The sequence below is a fragment of the Neolamprologus multifasciatus genome, chromosome 22 (assembly GCF_963576455.1).
Source record: "Neolamprologus multifasciatus chromosome 22, fNeoMul1.2, whole genome shotgun sequence".
Taxonomy (NCBI): domain Eukaryota; kingdom Metazoa; phylum Chordata; class Actinopteri; order Cichliformes; family Cichlidae; genus Neolamprologus; species Neolamprologus multifasciatus.
Genome location: NC_140459.1, coordinates 24,226,290 through 24,241,623, shown reverse-complemented (window position 1 = coordinate 24,241,623; position 15,334 = coordinate 24,226,290). Strand labels below are relative to the sequence as shown.

The window sequence follows — 15,334 nt, the reverse complement described above, 5'->3', positions numbered from 1 at the left end:
CTACACCAAATCAGTCACTCAACCACAGCCCTTCAGATCTTTTCCTTTTGTTTTCCCCTCTCCCATTCTGTCTCTCCTCTCTCTCCATCCCTCCCTTTTCGCCCTCGTCTTTTCTGTCTCTCCATTGTTGAGGAGACAGTGGCGCAGACAAACAGGGAGAGAAGATATCCGCTGGTGTACCGCAAGATTGGAGAGAAAGAATGGCAGAGAGACAGCAGAGGAGAGGAAGATACATAGACTGATAGGAGGGTAAAGTTAATTACAGGGGACCGCCAATTAGAGGGCAAAGTGATGGGCCTGTTTGCCTCGCCGCGGCATCCCAAAAACATCACCATCTCCCACCATGTTTATCCTCTGCAGCCACAAGACCACAGCTCCCATCAGCCGTCACTGGAAACAGCTCAGATACCAAGTGGGTTATGGCTGGGGAACATGCAGGCAGTGTTTGCAGACATAGTTAATATACGGATAAACGCCTAACATGCAGTCTTTTTTCTTTTCTTTTTTTTTTAACCATTCCTTTCCCATTTGTATTGATAGCAGATGGCATATCTGCAGTTACATGTTTGCATTTACTGATATAATCGGAGAAAAACACAGAAAACTTGAGCAAAGAGATAAAGGCACTTGGTCTTTATAGAAATTTTGTCAAACATTCAGAAAGCGTGATCAAAAGTACAAATGTTTTGGAAAAACAGAAACATCACAGTTCTGGGATCAGTAAAATCTCAACCACACTCTCTGTTGAGTGTTTTACTGTGATTATGGCTCTGGTGGACACTCTTCTTTGTGTGTATTTGTCAAGCAAAATCAACAATACGACTTTATTCAGAGCTACTCATTCACATTCCCTCTTTGTTCCGTAACATATGATTGTGATCGTCTGAAACTTTACCCATCACCGGATATGGCTTTTTAGAAGCAGAAACAATCATCAAAGGTTGAATACTTCTTTCTCCAAAGGAACCAATATTTGCTACATGGAGCACATGGGAGGTCCATGTCCGCTCAAATAAAGAGCTGACCCTCAAAAAGCACCGATCTCAGTCCCCCATCCTTGGGCCGCCTTGGCTGATCCGCTCAAGCCCCTGCGCTGGACTGTGGGAGACCCCATAGGTGCAAAGGGCCTGAAAGACACTTGTGGAGGGGCGGAGGATGAGGAAGTGGAAGAGGAGGAGGTTGAAGGAGAGGAAGAGGAAGGGGTTGAGAGAGGTAGAGGTGAGGCCCTGGTGGAGCTGTGAGGAGACGGCTGTGGCGGTCTGGAGGGGGCTAGGACTGGAGACGCTGCGAGGGAGGGCACCCTGTGGACGGTGGCAAGAGCTGTAGGTGCAAGGAGCTGTGGTGCACCCTGCTGGCACCCGGCCAGGGGGGTGAGGCGTAGGGAGGCGGGCGATGGGTAGCTCCCTAGCAGGGCCAGATCCCTTCGCCCGCTTGGGAAAGGAGGTGAGGAGGAGGCTGGCGAGTTAGGGGAGATTTGAGGGAAGGATGCCCACGGCCAAGGAGCGAAGGGCAGGGCGGAAGCTGGGGGTGACTGCAGGAGAAGAGGGTCTAGCTCACTCGCGCAGTGAGAGAGGTGGGAGACCAGACGAGCTCCTATAGGGTCTGGGGAGTCCCCCTCAAGTGAGCTGAGATACCGTACCACCTCTCCAACGCACTCCCTGAAGCCCAGGGTCCTGTAGTCGACTGCCAGAGCCCTCGCATCAAAGTATCCTGAGGTGGAAAAACAGTTCAGTTTAGTCTTTGCTGAATAAATGCAGGGGGAGGCAGTAAAAATCTTTTTTCTAAAGAGGAGGATAATAAATAATTATGAATCACTGTTTTATGTGGAACGGCTGTTTGGGAGAATCCGAATAGGGCAGCAAGCAAGAGTCCAAATTGTCACCTTTTCCTCCCATGGCATGCAGCAGTTTGAGGTGGTCCACTGTCATCTGTAGAATCTCTGCTTTCTCTAACTTTGATGAACCCTGCAGTGAAAATTAGCAACACTCTGAACAGTGGCACGATGACAGAAAGCTGCTTAGTCTTTTAGTTTTATTGTCTAACTATGACAAAAAATATTATCATCTCAAATTCATTCCTTACCTGTTTTTCAAAAGCGCTGGGCACCAGTCTACGGAGCTCTGACAAGCTGTGGTTGATGCGGTCTCTGCGCCTCTTCTCTATGATCTGCATAAGAAAAGAAAAAAAAGCAAACTGAGTTGCAGACTCAACTGAAAAAGAGACAGAACCGACTAACATCCAATAACCTAATCCGCTCACCCCTCTTCTCTTCTTTCGAGCCAGAATCTGCGAGGCGCTGCCTGGAGACATGGACCCAGTGACTGGGCTGTACCGCGAAGATAGTGTTGAAGCAAGAGAGCGAGATGAGTAAGAAGGGACACAGAGGGAGAAAGAAAAAAAATCATTTGATTTTCCTGCATATTGTTATTATTACCCTCCTTAATATGACACAGAGGCAGGATGGCACACCAACTCCCTTCATCTAATTTGTTTTTTGGGCACAGAAAAGCAGAGCAGTGCCCGGGAGAGGAGGGAAGATGAGATTGTTTTCACTTTAATGCATTTCTGGACATTAGTCTCAGTGAAATGACATGCTGTTCTCCTTTCCGTCTGAGCAAAAGCACTTTTAGAAAAGATGATTATATAGCCTCGAGGCGATGCTTGCGCTCACATGGGGCTCCAGCACGCTGCAATGGGAGCATGAGCTCCTCCGAGTACAGTCATCCAATATGGATTGTGTTTGTTTGTGAACTCTCATCTTACAGGCCTGAAAGAGACTCCGAGCCTCACAGCTCCCTCCAAACTGCCCCGCTAGAGACTTATTTCTATTAGATTTTAACATGAGGGCTGCCAGTTTAGCTGTGTGTTTTTGTTTAGGTTTATCTTTGATGGGGTTGACTTGAAAAAGCAGCGCTGTCTTCTGTTTGCATGTCACATGGCAATTTAATTTATCTAAACCGTCTTTAGCGTTACTGGCTCGCTCAGCGCCTGTGATGTAAGCAGCACTGCTGGGAATGAGTTTTTGTATACTGTTACAAATACACTTTAATGACTGGCGCTTTGAATCCAAATGTCTTTTAATGCTAAGTCAAGGAATTTGACAAATTTATCTAAGCAGCAAAACGCTTTAATGACTTTAAAATAGAGTGTGCAGCGTTCAGAGTAATTTTACTGTTTATCGGGCATTTTCCACAACAATGGAACAAGTTACATGCAGTGGACTGCACTTAATCACCTTGGCGCTGCAGGCCGCGTTTGCATTCAAAGGTTAGAAGATTTTTTTTTCCTCTTCCAGAAGTATTTTAGCGTTTAACCAGCCGTTTTGACTGTGTAGTTCACATTTTTTATCGGATTTTTCCAGTGCAAAAGCAAGATTTCAGTGTTGGGATTATACCTTAATAATAAAAGCTGAGAAAAACTCATTTGTTTGTGAAAAAGCAGTTTTTTGATGCCTGAAAATGCAGTCTTAGAAATGCAGCAAAAATGTGTGTCTGACATAGACGAGGAGATCTTTCATAAAGTTGCTAATTAAATAACACACTGTTTGCATGGAATAATAGCACTAAACTCATATGGGAAAATGCACTTTTTTCATATTTAATGTGACGTAAAATATTTAAACTATTTTAGAGTTGTTTATTAAAACCAACTCATGAGCTTTCACTTGTGTTTCTCATGTGAAGAAATTTTCTACATCAACTGCAGACATTTAATTTTAAGACGTCGTACTATAATCACTCATTGTGGTTCAAATCAATAGATTTTTTATAAATATACATACATATATAAATTAATATTCCTGAGTGAATGACTTCCTGCTCATGTTTTCATCTCCTGTGTTGACACTTCAGCGTTGACGGGCCTTTTTTGTTTTACATGGATGGTCATGCACGCAGCTTTTTCGACTAACCCCTGCACTTACATGTGCAACAACCGCCGTAAAGCTTTTGTTTTACACAGAAAGTGAACACTGTATATCTTACCTATCTATCTAACATAAATCTATAATATATCTGCTTTTCTGAACAAGAGAAATTCACTGACTTGAGCCTCAAACTTAGTTGACATGTCAGTTTTTACACTGACATCACTGACGTGGTTTTTAAATTTGCTTAAAGATTTATAATATGCAAATTAAACCGTGTCAAGACTTAAAAAAAAATTAAAACCTTTGTACCTGAATGCAGGAATCTTTAAATAATAAGAAGTTCTATTTTGCTGTAATTGCTTTATAAACACAACCTTGTGGGACCTCGAACTTTTCCCACAGTCTTTTAAACTCGTTACTGCACAGCAGACTGGAAAACATGCTCGGGGCAAATTTGCTTTTAACTTTGTCTGCTAAATACAGCCGCGCGCCATGTAATTTTCTTTTCAAACGTGACTGGAGGGAACGTGTTACAATCTCAGGTGTGACTGAAGGAGGCTCACCAGTAGCTATCTTCTTGGCCCACGTCAATGAACTCGTCGGTGTCCGAGTCCGGAGAGCTGTAATCGTGAGGTCTCTTCATTTCTCTGCCCCTTCCTCACTGGCTGGAGCGATGACGACTGATGACAGAAGGACGAGGAGACTGACAGGTCTGGCTGGATGATCTCGTTGGTTCCTGCCTCTGCCTCTTTAGGAAGTCTCCCTCTGGATGAAGCACTCACCCTGCGTGCCCGTCACTCTCTGCTTCTCTTGCACGGTTACTTATAAGAGCTCTGTTGTCCTTAGTTACTTCTTGTCACTCGTGTTTGTTGTTTTCGCTGTTGTCAGTTCTTCATGCGTCTTCTTTTTTTCTCTTTCTCTCTGTGAGTCAGTGGTGCCACTTGATCAACCCCCAAGGGCCCATGACAACTAAGAAAATTCACAAGCTGCTTTAGTCTTTTACTCTATCACTGGCATCCAATCATAGTCTCTCTCTCTCTTTCACTGTTATTTCTCTCTTGGCTCGCTCGCTCTGTCACAGCCACCCAATGACAAAACAGGACTTTGGCAGTTTGGGCAGGGTTGCCAGTTTTGGCTCCCCCGCCTCCTTTCCGTGTCCCTCCTCTCTCCCTTTAATCTGCCCTTCTCTGGCTTTTCACCCTCCTTCCCTCTCTCCCGCACCCCCCTCGGCCTCATCTTTCCACCCCTTTGCTCAATCATCCTCTGTCAATTAGCCTCCAATTTCATCCTGCTTTCCTTCCTTCCTTCCTTCTGTCCTGCTTTCTTTCTCATTCTGCTCCTTTAATTATGCTGTTCCATAGAACAATGGCAACAGGAGGCAGAGCGAGGTGAGGAGTGTGGGAATTATGAACTGTGAAAGCACTCCATCATACAGAGGCGATACACAACATCTGATACTTGCACAGTCTCACGAGTCACTTTTGACTCGAGTTCTTGAGCAATTTTGTGTTGTGAGAGGGAAACGGCACAGAGTGAAAACACGCCTGCAGAGATGAAACGCAGCCAGCGCCGACCTTTGAGCTCCATAAATGATACAAATAGAAAAGTTTTATACTTGTATAGAAGGATTTTGTGGGAATAATTAAGCCGTGTCAGCAGTTTAACTAACAGTGTTGGCTGTTTTTTGCTCTTGTTTTAAAAGGTGACATCTAAAGTACCTAAATCCTTCCAAGAGTATACTACAGGGATTTACAAGCAATGCCAATAATTTATGTTCACCTTTGAAAATAACACTTTTATCAAGCATCAATCTCCAGTGCGACAAATAATGTCAACAAAGTTTTAGAAAACTTTAAAATAAATCATCTCACTGTGTAGAAGAGATGGGCATATTGCTTTGTGGTTGTTTTATGGAGCCAGAACTGACCACACAGCTCAGTGCTAAGCTATCAGTTAACACTGATAGTTGACGTTTATGAAAAATTGCTATGAAATGATAAAAATAGGCAATAGTAAGCTACAGAAAGGATCTGGTGGGAAAGGGTTTTGGTAACAAGCTGTAAATTTCAGAGTAAGTGATTTTTTTTAAAATTTGGAAATCCACCATAGACTGTATAAAAAAGATAGACAGAACCACTGTGATATCAGCTATCAGTTAGTGTCCCATTAGCTGAGTTTTTTTTAGTATTGCCATCCTGTTACTAGGTGGATCTGACTGTGAAATCAACGGTCAGAGTACCATCTTCCCTTTTTACTCTAATGAAGACAGTAATGTATGCCAAAAACATAATGTTTCCTTCATTGACTTGAAACTAGCAATGGACCCCAAAAATTACCAGGAAACTATTATTGAGGAACTGGAAGTCTTTTTAAAGAGTTGCCCCTGCTGGCCATTAAAGAGACTGCAGAACCCAGAGGCTATGCCCATCATTTATATACAGTATATGTAAACTATACATATAGATATGTGAGTCTAAAAACATGCCATCTTGCCAACTGATGCTGCTAGCGCTATCTGAGGACACAGCATTCCACTTTCTCATCTAAATATGGTTGGTTCTGGCAACAGTCGAACAGCATAAACAGGCTTTAAAACAGTTATCCAGAAATATTGGGATATGTAACCATTTATATATTTAAATATCCAACTAAATATACATCTATCTTTCATATGCATTCTATGTCAAGATGTAGATTTGTCACTATCTTTTTGAAATTACAGCTTCAAGTATTTCAAGATAAGAAGTGAGGCACAGATAAACCCAGCTTATTCAAATCGTTTTTATTCAGCCTGTGTGTGCAGAGATGAGGGCAGGTACTGAAGGGTCAAGGAGAGAAGTCACCCCACTGAGTGTCTGAACATCTGGGCTCTTCACTGGACAAGATAGCACTCTCTATACACTCACACACACAGAGCTCACTCGCGGCACTTGTTTCCTCTGCCACCGTGGGAAGATTGCTGGTGCAGATTGCCATGGAAACATGAGACCCAGGCGCCGGTTGTTAGGAGCGATGCCTAAGTGACCCAGCAGTGTGTGCATATGTGTATGTGAAAGACTGAGAGAGGCCAAGTGGCATGCCCTCTTGCACACAATGCCCAGCTGAGGGTGTCTCTTCCTGCCTGGCAGACTGGAAGGGTGTGTTAGTTTAAACATAGGCTGCGACAATGAATGAGTGCGAGGTCTTTGTGTATACTAGTTGGGCAAGTGAAGTCGTTTTTAAAACTTTAATTTGGTCATCTTTTAAATGGATTTCCAGTAGTCTTTATGTTCTTTTCAGCTTCATCTTGCTCAGCGTGACGACAATTGAGCCTACAATCATTTTTGTCATGTCGCATGTGTAAAGTAGTGGAATAACTTAAAACATGTGCAAGTGAGTGTGTTTGCAATAGGCAAGTGTGAGTAATCAGTGTGACCATCACCAGGGGGCTCGCAGTGTGGTGGATATGAGTCAGGACTAACAGAGTGGAGAAATCCCTTTTCTCTCCCAGCAAACAACCCCCACTACCCAGTTCACATATCCTTTCATTACTAATCATTCTCTAATTCAGATCTGGATTTCATTTCAGCATCAGAAAACTGGGGGGAAAAAAATATAAAAAAGACATCTATGAAGTCAGCCTTCAGTGTTCTGTATTGCTATTTTTATCACCCGCTCTTTACTTCTCTTCAAAGGTTTACTTTCTCATTTGTATCGCATGTCTCTTTAAAAACAAGAGAGAGAGAGATCGCTCTGGTTTGCCGGCCACACCGCCCAGCTGTTCCGAGATGAGGCAAGTTACAAGAAAAGAAAAAAAAAGGGGAAAGAAATGGAAAGTAATTAAGCAGATAAATGAATAAATAGATATATTAATTATGAAAATGGTTTCATGGTGGGGGCGTGTGCGAAGGAACGGTAAAGCCAACATAAGAGGGAGACGAGAGCTGGCACTGGATGGTGGGATGGAATTCTGGGAGATTTCTGGCGATCTTGGTCGGCCACTTCAAGTACTCTCCCTCCCATCCCACCAAACCACAACAAGGCAAAGTCCCTTATTGAAATTAACAAGCTCATACTTTTACAATTTGCATACACACGCACACATGCGCAACTCAAATATGAACATGAGGACGCGCATGCACGCACGCGCGGGAGGCCACGCACTGATTCATACAAGCTAGCGCACACACGAAACTCCCTCACACGAATGTGGACAGCACATACCCACAATTTATAAGGCACAAACACTCAGCTGCAATTATTCTTTCTGATGCATGACTGCTGCTATTGTTTGAAACTCTGTGAGATGGAACAAGCTCAGCGGGGTATTTTGTTTGGGCATTTTTCAGTGAAACTAAATAACTGATCACTGATACGTCTCATTGCATGGTTTGCTTTCATTAACAGTACACCAACAATTTATTTTTTTTGTCAAAATGTAATGTACATGCACCAGTTTAAAAACAAACAAAGGGAGCTAAACCTGCTGAAAAAAAGAGACATGAAAGTAAAATCCTATGTATCATAAATCTGAAGGAGGGTCTTTTTAATGCATTTTTTAAATTTCTAATAAAAGTGAATATTTGGAAACGATGCAGATTTTCTAGAAAATTTGATTAACTGTATGGAAATCAAAAGAGTGCTGTGTTATTATGTTAAAAAGTAGCAGTAAAATATTAATAATAAAATGTAAATCTTGCAAATAGAACAAGCTAAAAAAAACGACACCTTCACATTCACAATATAATAATAATGTAATATCTTATTCACAGAAAGTAGAAAAGAAACAACAAGAAAACAAACATATATTCATTAATAGCAGTGGTGTTTGCAAATATGTTATTTAAATTGAAGGTGGTCCTTAAAATGATAATATAGCATCAAACCATCAAGCAAGTTAAATATTTATTCACTGTCTTGAAGCCCCGTAGTGAGTCTGTGAAAGGCCAAATGTGGTCAAAGGGGCCCTGCATGGTGCCCTGCTGCATGCAAGCGCTATTGACACATGCCCTCAAAATCAGTTGATTCCGTATTGGTATGAGGCCTTTATAATAGTCCGACTGTGCCTGGCTGCTCTGTCGCAGGGATCAGGAATGGATTGGCATGGGAACTGGCATCAGACTGGCTTGGCACTCTCTGGGCCGGACCCACGAGGGATTTATCTGCCTTTCAGACACATAAGGAATGCTGGGACCTGATGCACTTGCTGTCTGGCTGTCTTCACAATTCACTCCAAATAACCTGAATATATGAGGCATTCCTGGGAACGCCAGGTTTGTGCCCACAGGGTGTCTCCAAAGAAACCCATTGTGTTTTTATGATCTGATTGAGCTAAGATGAGCTGTGAATAAACTACCAAAGGAACGCAGCAAGACGCAGCCAGAGCGGATGACTGAAATAGTAGCTGCCGTGATTTAAGGTGTCAGTGGGGCAAAATGGCTGCGGCTACGGGTCGTGCCGTCTATTGGAGAGCGAGAGACACAGAGAGAGAACAGGGAGAGGGCGAGAGAGTCCTCCCTCCTCATCTGGCTCCCCCTTTGCAAAGATAAATAAAGAGGCTAAAAGCCGAAGAGAAGAAGCAGAAAGGAGCTTTTGTGGCTTCCGAGTGGGGTCCCTTTCATGACGGTTCCCACAGCACTGGGCCTGTGATGACATTCACCATGTTTCACACACACAAGCACACACACACGCTGATGGGCCCTGTGACTGCGGTGACTTTCGCTGGTGCCGGGCCCCAGACGGGACGGCGAGGGCCCCGAGAGCCACAGGCAGCCATTGTGCTGTCGCCGCGGAAACCAGCCTCTTTATGTCAGACATGTTTTTCTGTTTGTTTTCTTTTTTATGTCTTTAATGTGGGCAAGGGGAATGTTTCCCCTCTCATCTACCACCCTCCACCCACCCCCCATCCCTCCACACTGCACTGTGTTGCACCACCCCCTACCCCCACCACCCATACCCATCTTTCTTCCCCTCCCACCAATTCATCCACATTTGTTTCTCCTCTTCGCCTCCTCTTCTCCCTTATGTTGTCCCCACCCCACCCGCTCTGTTTCCCCCTGGAGATCGTCATTTGTAAAGCTCTTTGCTTAGACAGCCCATATCTTTGTCGTGGTGTTGCGGCCTCCCTCTCACTCAGCTCCTTTTTATCTGTGCTTCGTGAGGGTTTGGCACAAGCTGGCACTTTTTCTTCCTCCTGCACTGAAAAAAAGAAGAAGAAGAAAAAATGTGCACAACTCTAAAACAAGAAAACCTATCCCCCAAAACAATCTCGCCTTTCCCACGCTAAGCCAATTTTCTTCATAAGATTAAGCAAGCTCACCAATAACGACGTGAAAGAAAATTGAAGGCGGGGGATTGGGGGGGGGGGGGGGGGGTCGAGAGAATCTGGCTATGATTACAGTCTGACAGAGGATGCCCCAAAGTCATCCAGTGAGGAAAAACAAACCTGAAAAAGCTCGACTGTTACTATTTTTAAGCACGTGAAGAATGTTGCTCGGTGCCATGACTCAAAGGCACGTTGGCCCTCGTCCGTAATCAGTTCACTCTGACTGCACTCCTCTGCCACATCACACACAGGACACAATCTTTAACGAGCCACAGAGAAAGAGGAGGAGAAGAGAGAAAACAAGGAGTGTGGGGCGGGGAGTGAAAAATGAAAGAGTTCGAGGCTAATCCGCAGTGCCCCTCAGCCATGCATGTGACTGTGCCTGATTTTGATGAGTGTGTGTGTGGAGAGGGGGGTGTTTAAGACTCAGCTAATATTAGCCACTGTAAAACAAGTTTGACTAAATCTGCGTAGGTTCTCAGTCATGTCCAGGTCACGGTAATCTAAGGAGCTTAGAAGGAACAGCAACTGGACTTCTTTAAGTTTCTTGGAGATGTTTCAAACTTTTATCCAAGAAGCTTCTTCAGTTCAGTTCAGTTTTGCTGAAGCATTTTGACTTGGAAGCTACCCATCGTTTAGATTTATGGAGGAGATTGATTGAATTTACATATATGTATATTGATCCAAGCTGTGCTTTGCACTCAGAGATGAAAATAAACTGGATTCTCAGACAAACCCAGGCCACGCTTTTTCCCGTCCCTGTTAGACACCCCTGTGCTGCTGCTCTTTGACAGCCTCTCACTTTTCCAAATCCCTTGTTTAACTTTACACCTCAGATTACAGCCTTATCTGGGGGGCGACCTGCCGACACCTTGTTCCGATGGCAGCTCAGGAGAGCGAGCGTAAGCCCCTGAAAAACCAGCATAAGAACTCGCCGCCACCACACTGCTGGGTCATTTTTAGAGGGGGATTACGGTGAGTGTGCGCGAAAGGAAGAGAAGACGCTGATGGAGGAAGGATGTGGGCAATAACAGCCATCATTCTCATCCCCTTGAGGGAGTTGGTTTTATTGGTGTCAGTACAGTAGTGTTTTGTTTTTTGTTTTTTGAGAAAACTGAAATACAGGATACACTGAAGTGGGTTTGATTGAGCACTTTTTTCCCCAGATGCCAAATCATCATTCCACAAAACTACTAAATTAGACAAAAATAATCTCACTTTAAAAAATAAACACAAGTAAAACTGTTGTGACCGCCTGTAATTCTGGCAGCTCAAGCACCACTTATAGCCATGTTATAAGTGGTTTTTAAACACCATTTAAGCATCATTTCAATATATTCTGTATACAGTTTACTAAACTGCATTTGTTTAGCATGCATTTACATGTTTGCATTATTTCCTCTTCTTTCTAAACTAAATATTTCTTCTTTTGTCCCTTTTAAAACTTGGTTTTAAAGTTAGGATTGGGTTTAGGGTTTGGCTAAAATGGTAATGAATAACAATTTACAGCCCAAATATGGAAACCATTCATACCATTCGCATTCATCCCAGCAGCAACCGTTGCCAAGCTGGAAGTGGTCTGGAGGAAAAGATTGTGGCGATAGCCTAAAAAGACAGAGATAGATTTCTTAATGTATTAATAGGGTTTATCCTGCTACATCAAGGCATTGCTTCACTTCTTTCAACAGCCTCAGTTCATGCCTTTTTAATTTGTCATTTATTAAAAATTATAAATATATATTTTAACTCAAAAGTACAGTTTTTAAATTTAACGTTGCTGAAACAACAAAGTAATAAAAAAAATAAATCTATCTGATCGAGAAATCACTCATCTTTGGAAAAGAGAGTTTATTACAGAGAAATGGATCTTTCCAAAATAAAAGCTATACTATACGCTTCTTCTGGGCTATATTCTCAGCAGCATATTAAACATATCAGGTCCCCATAAGGAGAATCATGTGCTAACGGCTGTCTAAATGACTCGGGTAAAGTTTGTAGCATGCGTGCTTGTTGTTTTTGTCTGCTTCCACTTGTCTTTGCACGAGGATAATGTCGGAGTAAATGTGCAGTCATATTCGTTGTGTTCCCACTAGTGCTGTCAGTGTTAATCTGAAATGACGTTAACGCCACAACACGGCAAATTTCCGTTAACGAGCTACCGCGGATAGCCCCGTTAACGAGCAAACTGTGCTAACGCAGTAGTTCCCACCCATGTAATTGAGCATTGTGTGGCACATCCGACATAATATTTTACTTTTGTCCATGACACGCTTACCTTCAGGGTCATACTTCACATGAAGACCAAGATAGTTTCAAACGCCAGATCTGAATGAGGATGGGGGAGGTTCAATTTGCCATGTTGCAATGAGCTTAACTTCTGTCTCGCTAGCTTGCCCTGCGGTCAGTGAATCTACTACTACAGTTCGACTACTCCGTCTAGGCTGCACTGTCGAGCGCAGATCCACTGAGCTCTCAACACAAACAGCATCATCAGAAGGAAAGTTGATCAAATAAATTAAAAATTTTGTATTGTTTGATACATATGCGTACCGAACCGAAAGCACTGTATCGGACGGTTCAATATCGATATGAGTATCGTTGCACCCCTACCAAAAAATAAATAAATAAATAAATATATATATATATATATATATATATATATATATGTATGTGTGTGTGTGTGTGTGTGTGTGTGTGTGCGTGTGTGTAAATATATATATGTAAATATATGTAAATATATACATATATGTAAGTAAATGCAATGCTGCCTGCTTTGAAATCAAACAAACACAAGACAATTCCTCATCCACACAGACATGTGGATTCAAAGGACAGGCACACATTCATAAAACTGCCCATAACAGATGCTCATACAAATGTTGAAAGGCATACTTGTACAGTAGACTCATTCTATACACTCCACGTGTATCTTGGGCACAAACAAACACTGTCTATCTCAGACATGAAAACTTGCTTGAGGTCATTGCTTGAGAGCGCCTTGCTAGCTGTATATGGTGTAGAAGGCTTTGGTCTCTGGACTTGGCTGTGGCAAAGACAGCCAGCGCTGCAGCCCTGCGATACCGGAAGCTTGTGGTCTGGGCTGGCTCCATTTACTACTCTGTTCTGGTGCTAAATATACAATAATAAAAAGGCTAGCAGATTTATTTCAGACTTATACATTTCCTCTCCAGCGAGGGAAGAAAGGACGAACCAAAGAGACAGACGTCTCCAGATTACCAAAGAACATTAAGTGATAATTACAGAGAGAGATAGAAAGAAAGGGACGAGGTTTCCCCCTCTCGCTTTTCTCTTTCTCCTTTACTGCCACCACAGACTAAGAGGGGCGCCCACTCTATTAGACTTCGAATGATTGGCTATGATTGCATTATCTGATCTCATAAGGGATGAAACACACACCACATGCCTGCATTTCATTGCTCAGTGATCACTCAGAAGTCAAACATGTTTTTTTTTCTTTATACATGAAGCCATAAAAGAACATGGGATTCAAATTCAAACATTTTCTTAATCTTTTTCAAGTTAGTTTCCTGAAACACACAAGCACGCGTGCACACACACATTCATACTCCGCTATGCACTCGACTTCACCACGAGTCCACCGCACTCCTCTCAAAGCTCTTTGATCCCTGGTCGAGGGTCCTCTCCGTGGTGCCTCAGTCTGAATTCCAGAGATTCTGGGATAATTCAAACGTTTCACGGCACATACTTGGTCCCCCCAGGAGACAGCGGCAGAGATGGAAAATGCCACCACGGTCCCTGTCTCTCTCTCCCTCCATTGTCCCTACTCTTTAATCAGGCCCTCTCTGTGGCTCACGCTGCCACCATGGTGTGTTGTCTCAGCCTGGGAAAATGCCGGCCTAAGTGGCTGTTATGTGCTGAGGCGCAGACCACAGGGACCCAGAGGGGTGCTGCTGGAGCCCTCTGTGCCAGCCGTGGGTCTCAGAGTGGCTAACACACACAATGAGTGAGGTCCCAAGTCTGGATGTAACCTTACATAACAGCCATCACTTCATCTATTTACTTTTTGTCTGGGTTTTCAATCAGTAAATCATCACACGACGTTGTAATCACAGGGACAGGCAAGAAACCCAATCATGAATCATGAATGTTATTTGTTCCTAAGAAGTTGCTGGGTGTAAACCGGCGCTAAACTGCCACACAGATAGGGCAGTATTGTAGAAAGTCCAGTGTGATTGCTTGGCTGCGATCTGCAGAGAGGGAGTTTCCTGCCCTGAAGTCAACAAATGACAAAAACAAAGGCCTTGTGTTTCCCTGAGTCACAGCCAGAAGAAGGTCAATAAGCAGAGCTACATCAGTGTTCGGCCCATTTTAGCTTTGTTTTGGGATGGACTCGTGTTAGGGCTGTGCCTGTCGGGTCAACTGACAGCTGGACTTGCCTGCAGCCGGACACAACGCTCCATCAGGTCAAGTTTACAAGAGCTGAGTGAAAGCCTTCTGCTTTATACTGGTTTATATTTAGTGCTTATAAGCATGAATAGAGTTTTTATGAGGTGCTATAAATTTCATTTTCAAAAAAAAAAAGAAAAGGGGTGAGTGCTTAGGCTCATGTACGCCTACCCTGTGGTTTCCACAGGCCACCACGAAGCCTTTGTATTCACTCTGTTTGCCATGGGAAAATATCTGAAACAAATAACTTGCCCAGTCGGCACCCATCAGTGTAAAAACACTTCTAAGAGCTGTGGATTGTGCTGAGAGGGTGTGGTGCAGCGCTAAAGGAACTACTTGTTTACTCTTGCTATGTCTGAAAATAAAATAAAAAAAGGATCTATTTTCTCTCTGAAATGGGAGGCAAATAAACAAGTATTCTTGAGCAGACAATGTGGGCAAGCGCGAGCCGCCTGTGGTTGTACAGCGGCATGCTGGACTTGGTAAGAGATGGAGGGTGACACTTGGAGGTTCTTCCTCCAAAACATCATTACCATCATCATCATCATCATCACAAAAAACGGTTTTACTCTTTATGGATAGTTTCCTGCTTTGTAACAGCTGTGTGCTGGATGAATTTGTTAAACGTCTCTCCAATGGATTATGTTAAAACTTAAAGTCAGGGGTGTGGCCACTTTGACTGACAGGCAGCTGTAGCCAAAAGCTGACTTCTAACTCAAATCACTTAGCTGGAC

The 15,334-nt window shown here is 43.3% G+C and overlaps 1 protein-coding gene across 1 annotated transcript; it reads right to left on the bottom strand.

Moving 5' to 3' along the window:
* Positions 1-618: 618 nt before the first annotated feature.
* heyl (hes related family bHLH transcription factor with YRPW motif like) lies at positions 619-9,741 on the bottom strand. The gene is made up of 5 exons (XM_085149665.1): positions 4,432-9,741; positions 2,260-2,326; positions 2,083-2,166; positions 1,883-1,964; positions 619-1,710 (listed from the first exon to the last, which is right to left on the bottom strand). Exons 1-5 carry the CDS (start codon positions 4,509-4,511, stop codon positions 1,028-1,030), a joined length of 996 nt encoding a protein of 331 aa, XP_085005791.1. The 5' UTR covers positions 4,512-9,741; the 3' UTR covers positions 619-1,027.
* Positions 9,742-15,334: the final 5,593 nt, after the last annotated feature.

Coding starts and splice junctions, on each gene's coding strand:
- heyl (XM_085149665.1), bottom strand. CDS start 4,511: ATGAAGAGACCTCACGATTACAGCTCTCCGGACTCGGACACCGACGAG. Junction 2,327..4,431: donor GGCCAAGAAGATAGCTACTG/GTGAGCCTCCTT, acceptor TTCGCGGTACAG/CCCAGTCACTGGGTCCATGT. Junction 1,711..1,882: donor GCATGCCATGGGAGGAAAAG/GTGACAATTTGG, acceptor TTTCCACCTCAG/GATACTTTGATGCGAGGGCT.